The sequence below is a fragment of the Marmota flaviventris genome, chromosome 8 (genome assembly GCF_047511675.1).
Source record: "Marmota flaviventris isolate mMarFla1 chromosome 8, mMarFla1.hap1, whole genome shotgun sequence".
Taxonomy (NCBI): domain Eukaryota; kingdom Metazoa; phylum Chordata; class Mammalia; order Rodentia; family Sciuridae; genus Marmota; species Marmota flaviventris.
Window position 1 is genome coordinate 121,315,637 of NC_092505.1, and position 12,027 is coordinate 121,327,663.

The following is a 12,027-nucleotide window of genomic DNA, read 5'->3' on the forward strand; positions in this document are numbered from 1 at the left end:
GCCCCGCTGGCAGGATGGGAGGAGGCTGAGAAGACCCCAGCAGCACCAAGACCCTATAAGGAGGGGCCTTATAAGGTATGTCCTGAGCATGTTCAGGAAAGTTCAACTTCTCATTCTCTGTGCTCTCTCACCTTGGACCTTACAGTCTTTAGTTTGCAGAGTGAAATCACAAGTATCTTCCACACCCTGCTTGGGTAGGGATTGGTACCATGAATGGGTCAGGAAACTGAGGTTCAATGAGGTAAAGTGAGATCATCAAGGATTTGGCAATGTCAAGGCTTGAATTTTAGAATGAGGTGGGTAATATTATCAGAAATAACTTTTTAAGTGTATTAGCTAATTAACAAGTAATTATGGAGGGCCTCTGACCTCCATACTATGCCAGTATCCCAGCTGGATAGGGGTGCAGTCATGCAGGAGAACGTAGGGCAGCTTCCCTGGTTCACTCACAGCTCGCAAGGGAAAATTCTTCACCCAGAAGCTGCTAACCTGCAATTTCTGTTGAGGTCTCAGGTGGCGCTTTCCATCTACCCAACCCTGATAACTCTAGATTTCTATGCTTTGGCATCAGCAATTATGTTAACTGACAGTTAAGGCAAGCTGATTCCTGAAGATGGGAATTTCTTTTTTCTTCTCTCTTTCCACTGCATAGGGTCCCTCCCAGGACCTGGGGCTTAGCAGGGTCTCTTAGCAGTGGGGTTGATTCTTCCCAGTAGAGCGTGAGAAATCAGGGGGATGCCCAAGCCGATCCCGCATTTGCTGCAGGGTGTACTGAGGACCCTGGGCTTTCTGCTGCCCTGGGCTGGGAGTCCTTCTGCCTAGTTTTTAAATTTTTAATTTATTTTTATTTGTTTAGTTGTAGATGGGCACAATACCTTTATTTAATTTATTTATTATTTTTGTGTGGTGCTGAGAATCGAAACCAGTGCCTCACACATGCTAGGCAAGTGCTCTATCACTGAGCTACAACCCCAGCCCATTCTGCCTAGTTTTTGTTGATGGACTTGTTCAGTATCACCACGGTCCTGACAGGACCCTCTCTCTTTAAGGGACTTTGTGTCTCTGTGACATCATTTCTCAAGCAGGAATCATTCCTCTCACCTCATGGCCCACTGGTCTTTTGGGTACAAGACCCCATCTGGCTACATGGGAAGAGTCACAGACTCCTCAACTTTTAAAGTGGAAATCATCTCAACGAAATCAGAAGGTTTCCATACAAACAGTCTGAAATTGTCTGTGAATGGTCAATAATGGAGCCCAGGAAATCCAGTGTCATGGATCAGAGGTGGGCACTCACAGCTCGCGAAGGAAAATTCTTCACCCAGAAGCTGCTAACCTGCAATTTCTGTTGAGGTCAGGCAATTTGGATTCACATCAAGGCTCCATCCCTAACCTCTGGATGACCTTGAGCAAGTCTTCCCTCATCTCTAATCTAGGACTGGAAATCCCATAGGTCATTGGGAGAATAAATGAGCTAATCCCTGAAGATGCTTGGCACACAGTAAGCACTCAATAACCATCTACTGGCATTATTATTATTATTATTCTCCTCACCCCCAGACCCTCCCTGTTGGCACCCCAGCTCTATGAAGGACGTGCTCTGCTCCTCCCTAACACCTCACCTTTCTCCCCTGCTCCTCTTCTGGTGACCACTAACCCATCACCTCAGGAACTATGGTTTCCCTCATCTGAAGTACCACAAAACATGTATCCAGACACGACTTTCCATGGTGCATTACGCCGAGTCAAGAGCATGTCTTTTCCCACTGTACCAAAAACTTGCTTGGACAGCAGCATTGCCTCATATACGTATGTATTGTCCCAGCAGTGGGCACAGTGTCTTCTATAAATTGGCCTTCGACAGATATTTGTTCAAAGAGCAAACGAGTGGAAGAGACTCTTTAGAGAACCCTGACATACTCAGGCACATCAACTCTCAGGAGGTTTTGGAGGGTCCTTTTTCAGCCATGCCTCACTGAGGCACAGGAACCCGGATGTGGCCATCTCTGGCTGCTGTCTCCCCTGCTACCTGAGGAACTCCACATTCCAGCCTTACCTGCAGTAATCGAGGACAAGGGAATGCAAACAGCTCAACTGCAGAGCCCTCCCCAGCCGCCCTAGAGACCAGAGATCCATCTTGCAATCAACAATTTCCAAGGTGGTAAATGGACAGGTGGTGCGCCCCTTCAGTTCCAGAAACCACGCCTGAGAAGGCAAGATTTACAACATGCTTACTTAACCACGACAGGTGCGCTCTGTGCTTTCATATGCTGCTCACATCAATTGCACTCATTACTTCAACATTGTTGCCTTGAAGATAATCTTTAATCAACCAAGGAAAAGAGGGCATGAAAAATCAAATGGCTTCCCTTGAAAATGAAGATTCATTGAAGAATTATACGAGAAACTCTAAGCTTTATGATGAGGCAAGATGTATTTCAGGATTTGATTTTCGATGTTATTAGGGGCTGAATTATGTGCCCCCAGTACCTCAGAACATGACTGCATTTGGAGATGGAGTATGTAAAGAGGTAATTGAGTTAAAATGAGATCATGGGATAAGCTGTAGCCCAATATGACTGGTGTCCTTATAAAAGAAGGAAATTTGGACACAAATGTCCATAGTGAAGACCATGAGAAAACTTAGGAAGAAGAGAGCCGACTGCAAGCTTTGCCTGGCTGCTCTGTCCTGAGCAACCTTCCTTCACCATACCTTTCCGCCATGATGTTCTGTCTCACCTTGGACCCGGAGCTATGGAGTTGGCCGACCATGTGATCCATGTAATCCAAAATAAACTTTTTCTCCTTTAAGTTGTTCTTGTTGGCCTCAGGAAATCAACCCTACCGACGCCTCTGTCTCAGGCTCCCATCTCCAGAAGTGTGAGATACGACTTTCTGTGGCTTAAGCCACCCAGCCTATAATACTTCATTATGACAACCCAGCAGACTAAGATGTTGACTTTCTAATCAGCAAATGTATCTTCCTATGGTTGTGTGCTTTTAAGTAGAGAGACACAGATATGCCGCTCTTATAATTCAACAAAAACTTTATAATAAATTATTTGTCATTCATAGTCATGGTATTCTTAGGGTATGGAGGTCCACTCAGAACTGGACTGTGCGAATTCAGCCTCTGGATGCTTTTACTACTGAAGAACCCGGACTGGGGACAGCACATAAGCACTTGGAATGCCACTCCCACCCTACATGCCCCAGTATCTATGGCAAGGCCATTTCTATCAGTAACCGAGGATATAAGTGACAGTTAAATCCCTATATAACTGAAAGGAGAGGCTACATAAAATTATAAATTATGAGAATGTCACAAAGTTACTTTTCAGCGATTAGAAGCACCACAGTCTAAGGATTCCTTTGGCTCAGAATTTAAGCCTAGAAGAGGCCTTGGTGGGATTTGGAAGATTTAGGGTTCTTCGAGGTAATGACATGTTGGTTGTATATAGGATTCCAAATTATACCTTGGCTGGGAATAAAAAGGCACTTGTAACCTTAACAACAGGGCAGATACCTGAGGCCTCTGTAATGAGAGATGCCAGTTTGAATGCTGGATTGGGTTTCTCCAGCTGTGTTTGACAGAGGAGACCATGTGGCACGTCACGTCAGTGTCCATGCTAAACAGGCTCTTGACCAGGTCCCACCACTCCCAACCAGAGACTGGTGGTGTCACACCCTGGGCACCAGCAATGTTTGTCTCCAGCACAGATCCCTTAGCAACCTCCAGATGTGCAAGAGGGCCACATTGGAAGGATCTGTGAAAGATCACATCACACATGCATGAGCAGCCTCTAGTTCTGGCTCCACTGGACTGGCTACCCTGACTGACTCTTCAAATAAAAGCAACTAAAAATGCTTCTTACTTTTTTTTTTTTGGATACTGGGGATTGAAGTCAGGGGCACTCAACCACTGAGCCACATCCTGAGCCTTATTTTGTATTTTATTTAGAGACAGGGTCTCACTGAGTTGCTTAGCCCCTCGATGTTACTGAGGCTGGCTTTGAACTCGCAATTCTCCTGCTTTAGCCTGCCAAGCCACTGGGATTACAGGCGTGCGCCACTATGCCCGGCGCTGGTTACATATTTAAGATATCTTTTAAAATTTATTTTTTTTTAACCATGACAAAATAAACACACACAAATAACATTGACATTGTGATCATTTTGAGTAGAGAGTTCAGGGGTCTCAGGTGTATTCTCATTATTGTGCAACCATCACCGCTATCCCTCTCCAGAACTCCTTTCATCTTGCAAAACTGAAACTCTGTGACAGTTAAGCAAGATTTCCAGTCCCCTCTCCACCCATTCCCTGCCCTTGTTCTATATTCTGTCTATGAATTTGATTACCCTAGGTGCCTTATATAAGTGGAATCATATAGTACTTGTTCTTTTTTGACTGGCTCATATCACTTAACATAATGTTCTCAAAGTTTATTCCATGCTGTAGTGAGGCTTCCAATTTTTCCACATCCTTGCCAACACTTACAGTTTTCTGCTTCTTGATAGTAGTCTTCCTAATTGGTGTGAGGTGGTATGACATTATAGTTTTTACTTGCATTCCTTAGTGATTAGTGATGTTGAACATCCTTTCATGTGTAATTGGCCATATAGCTTCTTTGAAGAATCTATTCAAGAATCAATTCCTTCCTCTTTAAGTCTGCATAATAGTCTATTGTATATTTTGCTTATTTATTCACCTGTCAAGGGTACTTGAGTTGCTTCTATCTTTGGCTGTTGCAAATAATGCTGCCATGAATATGGGTGTTCAAATATCTCTTTAAGACCAGCTCTGCTTTCAATTTTTTGTATATGTACTCAGAAATGTAATTGCTGGATCATATGATAATAAAAGACACTTTTAAAGAACCACCAGTTAGGGGCTGGGCTTGGGCTCAGTGGTAGCATGCTCGCCTAGCATGCGTGAGGCACTGGGTTCGATCCTCAGCACCACATAAAAATAAAGACAATAAAGTCCATCAACAACTAAAAAAAAAAAAAAACCCACTAATTAGAAAAAATGGTCCACTAGTGCTCTCTGTTAGGCTGTCCTTGGTCACAGTTCTGTAAACAACATAGATTTAGGTATGTTTTTTGAACTTTATATAGATGCAAGAAAGAAATGTACATTTGTTTGTGACTCTCTCCATTTTTACATTATGTGTGTGATAGTTGTCATATTTTATTTTTCATAGTTGTACTTCATTCAATTCATTGCTCTTTGGTGTTCTACCATATGAATATAACATAATTTGTCCATTCTACAATTGATAGACATGAATATTTTCCTATATGTCTCTTAGTACCTGTGTGTATGTATATATATATATATATATATATATATATATATATATATATATATTTATGGTGGATATGAACTTACATAATAGAATTGCTTTGGAATCAGTAGATACTGTGACAGTTTTCCAAAATGATTTGTACCAACTTAAACTCCTACCACAGGGTATAAAAATTTCAGTTGCTCTACATCCTCTCTGACACTTATTAACAAACACTTATTTTCACTACTCCTGTGGCTGCATAGAGATATCTCTTCATATTTTTAATTTGCATTCTCCTTAATCCTAATGAAGTTGTGCACCTCTTCATATATTTATTGGCTCTTTGATAACTTCGGTGAAGTTCTTATTCAAGTTTCCTGATCACTTTTCTATTGGTTTGTTTGACTTTTACTAAAAAATGTGTGGGAGTTACTTAGGTGTCTTGCATATGGATCCTTTTTGGTTATATAGATAGCAAAAATCTTTGCCAGCTCCATGGCCCACCTTTTCACTCTTGCTGGTGATTCTTGTTGGATAGAAGCTGTTACTTCTAATGGAGTCCATCTTATCAATCTTTTCTTTTATGGCTCTTTTTGTGTTCTGTTTAAAATATTTTCTGCACTGTAATGTCCTGTTGATGTATATCATCTAGAAACTTTATTGTCTTGCCTTTTGGTCTATAATCTTCCCAGAATTATTTGGGGGATGATGTGAAGAAGGGATCAAGTTTCTTTAGGCCCATAATAATACTTAATTGTCTCAGCATCGTTGGTTGAAAAGACCATCTTTTCCCTACTACTCTGTATGGTAATCTTTGTCAAGAATCAAAATGTCCACATAGGTGTGGTCTGTTTCTTCTATATTGGTTTACTTATCTATCCTTGCAGCAATATTATACTGTCTTAATTTATGTAGCTTTATAATAAGCCTTGATGTCTGTTAGAGCAAATTCTCCTGCTGTGATTTTCCTGTCCAAGACTGTCTTACTTATGCTTGGCTATTTACATCTCTCTATAAAATTTATGATCACCTTTTCAAGTTCTAGAAGGAAATCATTTTTTTGTGGCTCTTTGATTCTTGCTGAGTTGCCAGCCTTCCATCGGGGATCATTTGCTTCTGTCTGGAGGATATGTTTTTGTATTTCCCATGGGAAGATAGGCTGGTGACAAATTCTCCCAGTCTCTGTGGGTCTGGTAAGATCCTTTTTTTTTTCACTTTCATTTTTGAATACTTTTTGGGGTGTAGAATTCTCAGATTTTCTACTGGTGAGTGGCTTCCTTGGTTTCTGTTGAAGTCAGATGTCAATTTTTTATTATTATAATTAACTCAACATTAATTTTTAAAAAATCAATGGTGTTGACTGTAACGTTTCTATACATGCATATAATGGACTTGGCAGGTGTCAGTTTTATTACTGCTCCTTTAAAGGTACAGGTGCTCCTTGACTTATGATGGGGTTATGTCCTGGATGTATAAAATGCATCTCAACTTACAATGCTAAGAGTAGATGCACTTAATATACCAAGGTACCAAACTTCAGAGTTTAGCCTGACCCATCCTAAACATGCCCAGAACACTTATGTTAGCCTTCAGTGGGGCACGATCATCCAACATAAAGCTCATTTTATAATAAAGTGCTGAATGACTTTCCACCATAAAGTCAAAAAATTATAAGTTGAGCAACATAAAATCAGGTTCTGTCTCCAGTGTGTTTTCCATTGATCAATTGTAAGATTTTTCTCTTCTTCAGTAGTTTCAATATGGTGTTTTTAAGTTCTCTTTGTATTTAACTTGTTTGGGATTCATAGCTCTGCTTGAATATGAGGTAATGTCTTTCACCAGTGTGAGAAAGTTCTTAGCTATTATCATTTCAAGTATTGCTTTTATCCCACTCTATTCTCTTCTCGTATTGGGACTCCAGTGATACATATGTTGACTACCTCACTTACCTACGAGGTCTCTTCTCTTCTATCTTCTGTTATTTCATGCTTCACTACACATATTTTCTTCTGGCCACATCATTTTTACTAATTATCACTCTAAATTTGTTTAAAATGCTGTTAAACCCATTTGTTGAAGTTTTAATTTCTATTACTATATAGAATGTCCATCTAGTTCTTTTTTTCCCCTAATTTTTGCAAAATCTTGGGTTTTTTTTTTTTTTGTGTGTGTGTGTGTGTTTTTGTCTCATATTTCTTTGAACACTGTAAACATAGATCTTTTTTTTTTTTGGTGGGGAGGGGAGAGTGTTCCAGGGATTGAACTCAGGGACTCCTGGCCACTGAGCCACATCCCCAGCCCTATTTTGTATTTTATTTAGAGACAGAGTCTCACTGAGTTGCTTAGCATCTTGCTTTTGCTAAGGCTGCCTTTGAACTCAAGATCCTCCTGTCTCAGCCTCCTGAGCCACTGGGATTAGAGGTGTGCGCCACCAAGCCCAGCTGTGCTTACATAGATCTTTAAAAGTACATGTCTGATAATCCAAATATTTGAGTCCTTGTGGGCTATTTACAGAGTCATTGTTTCTACAGCCTGTGTATCTTTTCTTCATGCCATTTTGTCTCCCCACACAGTTTTTTTCTTTTTTTGCATACTGGATTTTATTCTTTACAAAATTGTTTACAGATATAATTGGAGGCATATGATGTTGTAATTGTCTTCCAAGGAATATTTTCATTTGCTCCTGATCCATGGGGCACCAGCAATCTAGGATCCCTCAACTTAACATTAAAACTTGAGATGATCAGAAAATAATCTGTGGTCCCTGAGGACCTCTCTGTGTGTGGTTCAGTTGTGTTCCTAGGTTGCGGCCCTTTTCAGTCTCAGCCCAGAGCAAGGGAAAGTCCACTAGGGTCTCCTCAGAAAGCCAGTGTTTCCTAGCGTTGGCAAGATTGCCAAAAGCACTGTTCAACTTTTCTGTTTCTCAACTGCCTTCTTTTAAACCAGACAGCTCCAGGGATAATTGTAATGTTCTCTTCCCTGGGTCTCCACCTTCCATTAGGTCATTGGTAGTGTGTGTGTGTGTATGTGTTTTCCACATTTTAGCTTATGTTGCTGTTGTCAGCGAAAGAATTGGTCTGAATTATTTGCCTGTTCCAGAAGTGAAGTCCTTCTCTTCAGCAATAATGGAAGTTCAATTTTAAAAAACAGTTAATCTGTAATTGTATATGTGATATAGGATATGACAGCACTTGAAAGTAATGAGTGTGGAGAAATCTTGACAATATAATGTGAATGAGAAAGGTAAGTCACAATATCATACATCGTACAATTCCATTTATACAATTAAGCTCACAGGAACATAAATAATAAAAGCATAAAATATGCAAGGGGTCAGTACACATCAACTTAGGCTGGTGATACCTCTGGGAAGTAGATTGAGAAAAGAAGTGAAATGAGGCTAAAGCTGTTATATTGGTAAATATCTACAATTTTATCCCTTAAAAAAGCGTATTATGTCGGATGTGGTGGCTCACACCTGTAATCCCGGCAACCTGGGAGACTGAGGCAAGAGGATTGCAGTTCAAGACCCGCCTTAGCAATTTAGCAAGGCCTTAAGCAAGGTAGTGAGACCCTATATCAAAAATAAAAAATAATTAATAAAAAAATGAAAGAACAAAGGCTGAGGATTGGTTCAGTGGTAAAATGCCTCCAGGTTCAATTACCAGTACCCCCCCCCCAAAAAAAGTAGATTATGTGTGAGAAGTGAGTCTACAGATGTGAGTTCTATTATTCTCTCCATTTTTATATATTTGAAATGTTTTACTAAAAATGTAGTGATAAAAAAAGAAAAGAAAAGAAAACCTTTCAACATGTCTATCAATAGCCAAATAAACTAGGGCTGGAATATATAATGTTAAACGCTTATATACAATTTTAAAGTTTGAAGGAACATTTTTTTTTAAGGTAAGCCTAGAACAGATCCAAAGTCTTTTTTTCAAATATTATTTTAGTTTTACAATATCTTTATTTTGTTTATTTATCTTTATGTGGTGCTGAGGATCGAACTTGGTGCCTCACACATGCAAGGTAAGCTCTGCCACTGAGCTACAGCCCCAACCCTGAAGGAACTTTTTGTGTGTGTGTGTGTGCTGGGGATTGAACCCAGGACCTTATAGCATGTGAGGCAAGCGCTCTACCAACTGAGCTATATACCCAGCCCCCTGAAGAAACATTTTTAAAACCATGACTCACAAGCCTGGCGATCTCGGGGTTGCTCAGCTGAAGGCCCCAGATGCAGATCTCTTTTCCCAGCATGTAGCGCTCATCTCGAATGGTCAGGAGCAAAGGTTCCAAGGACACTGGTAGGATGCTTGGAGGGGAGTTGTCAGGTCTCACAAGTGTAAACTGGAGCATAAGAAAAAGCTACAGGTGGGCATCAGTGTGTGTGGAAAAGGAATATTGTCATTAGACAACGTCGGAATAGCTTTTAGAATATTATTAACTGTGGGCCAGGTGCACATTGGCAGTACTCCAGCGCCAATTTACAAAGTTCCTGCCTCGTGCAAAGCTCAGTGGACTTTAGGGCAGAGACTTTTTTTTTTTTTTCCCCTGCTATTGGGTCAGAAAATCAATTTAGTAGGATTCAACCAATTTTTCTTTTCTCCTCTTTAATAAAATAGAAAAAACTGGAAATTATCTGAGTACATCTTATGGAGCAAAAATAATGATTGTCTCATGAGGCTTTTATTTTAATGCTATTCAGAATTATAATGGAGGCCCTCCCTAGGCAGCCCATCCAAGTCAACAGCGTCAACAGCCCTTATGGTCGTACTGATGCTCTCTGGTGCTTATTTACTGGGTTTGGAATGCTAATTGCACTTTTTTTGGTGATTGTAATAAAAACAATTGGAAATCATCGCTGAGAGGACTCATTTGAGCAAGATTTATGATTAATCCTTATCATTAAGTAGTAGAGGCCAAGTGCAAGAACTACAGTAGAAAATATTGACTAGTAATTAGCTTACCACAAAAAGAATAGCCGTGGGAAGATTTTCCATCAGGATGAACAAGAAGATGTTTGTGTGTGTAAGATGTGGAGGGCAGATGGGGTGGGAGGGGAGGGGGGAAGAAGAGGGGGATAAGGGCAGAAGCCTGGGGGTGAAGAGGGAAGGTTAGAGAGGAACATGGGTTCTTCTGTTGTGAGGTGCAGTGGAATCATCTTCCTGCCCCAAAACACATTCAGGGAGAACATGATGGGATGGATTCAGCCCAAAGTAGCCTTAGAATAATGATCTTCTATTTCAAAGCTCCCATCTCTAATAATCTTGCTTGACCTGGTGTCTTGTTTGGCACTCCACATTCTAGGAAATCTGCCATCTCTGATTATCAGAACATGGACCACCGTTCTGGGCTGGTGATGGAGGAGTAGCGAGGCTGTCTTTGGGGCACGAGGCACCCCATCTGGTCTATCACCTGACCCTTTCCCATGAGGTACTTGTTTTATTTTGGTGGTGACCTCGTCTCTCCTGTCCCCCTCACATTCAAGCCCTATATTTAATCTCAGAAAAGGCATGACATCAGGACTCCACCCCCCCCAAAAGCAGAGCTCACCGCACGTGAGATGGGCCTCACAAGGAAGGTGGGTGAGCGGGAGTCTGGCTTGAAGACAGGGCCACAGGGTTGGCCACGGCAGGGAGACGTTCACTTGGAGGGCCAGGGCATGTGGCTGGTGTGCTAGGAGGGGAGGTACTGTGATGATGAGGGAAGCTCTGGAACTGGACCTTCCAGAGGTGGAGTGGGGAGAGGAGCCGGGTGGTCACTCCAGGTGAGAAGTGGGGTGAGAAAAGGCAGGCCCACTGGGGACAGGTGCTGCCGCAGGAGCAAGAGGTAGGAGAGGAGCTCGGCTGAGCAGGCCCTTGATCCCTGGCCATGATCAAGGCTTTGAACTTCATTGGGTCAGGAATGCAGAGGGGGTGACTGAGGACCCTTGTTCCTGGAGGCGTGACCCCCAGTCAGTCTGTTTTAGAGAAGACTAAAGACAGACGGCCCCTGCTCACCTTCCTGAGGCTCTGTTCACTATCAATGCTGCTGTTCAGGTCCCTTCTGATGGCTGGGCACACAGACGTCTGAGACTGCGAGCAGTGCTTCTCATAGGTTTTCAGGAACTTTTGAAGAATCGGGACAATGGGAAGGGAAGCCCCTTTGGTTTTGCGTTTCCCTTCCTTAGCTCTTGGCATTGTTTTGTAGTGTGAGATTCCACTTGGATTCTGAAAACAGTCACTTGTCCTGAAACCCAACATACAGGTGTCTTTTTCAAAGTACAGAACTTGTCTCTCCCTCTAGGAGCAACCAACCTTCCTTCCTTCCTTCTTTTCTATTTTTTTTTTTTTGCAGCTAGAGATTGAACTTCACACCTCACACAAGCAAGCCTCTACCATTGAACCACATCCCCAGCCTCACCTCCTCCCTCTAAATGGGGACAAATATTGCTGCACACTCTTCTGTGAAAATCTTATTAGAGTGTTTTGCTTATCTTAAATGGGGCTGGGGAGTCAAGATAGAGGGTGCAGAAAGGAACTGTTCAATTTCCAATTTCCATGTTTACGGATCCGTCTTCTTTCTTTAGGATTCTTTAAAATGGGGGCAGCACCCATGGACTCAGATAGAAGGGAAAGCAATTAACACTAACGCTGGGTACCAAGTATTACCAGGGACACACTGATTTCAAAATGGCACAAGTCTTGCCAGGCATGATAAATATCAAAGTGCTTAAGAATGCGGACTTTGAAGGCAA

At 41.7% G+C, this 12,027-nt stretch overlaps 1 protein-coding gene across 1 annotated transcript in view; it reads right to left on the reverse strand.

Annotated features, from left to right (window-relative positions):
- The window catches only part of LOC117794700 (uncharacterized), a 34,047-nt gene extending 22,577 nt beyond the window's left edge, over positions 1-11,470 (reverse strand). The window contains exons 1-3 of the mRNA XM_034635758.2: positions 11,291-11,470; positions 9,486-9,638; positions 2,057-2,205 (exon numbers count right to left, since the gene is read on the reverse strand). Of these exons, the coding sequence (XP_034491649.2) occupies positions 2,057-2,205; positions 9,486-9,638; positions 11,291-11,470 (482 nt within the window). The remainder of the gene's footprint in view (positions 1-2,056; positions 2,206-9,485; positions 9,639-11,290) is intronic.
- Positions 11,471-12,027: the final 557 nt, after the last annotated feature.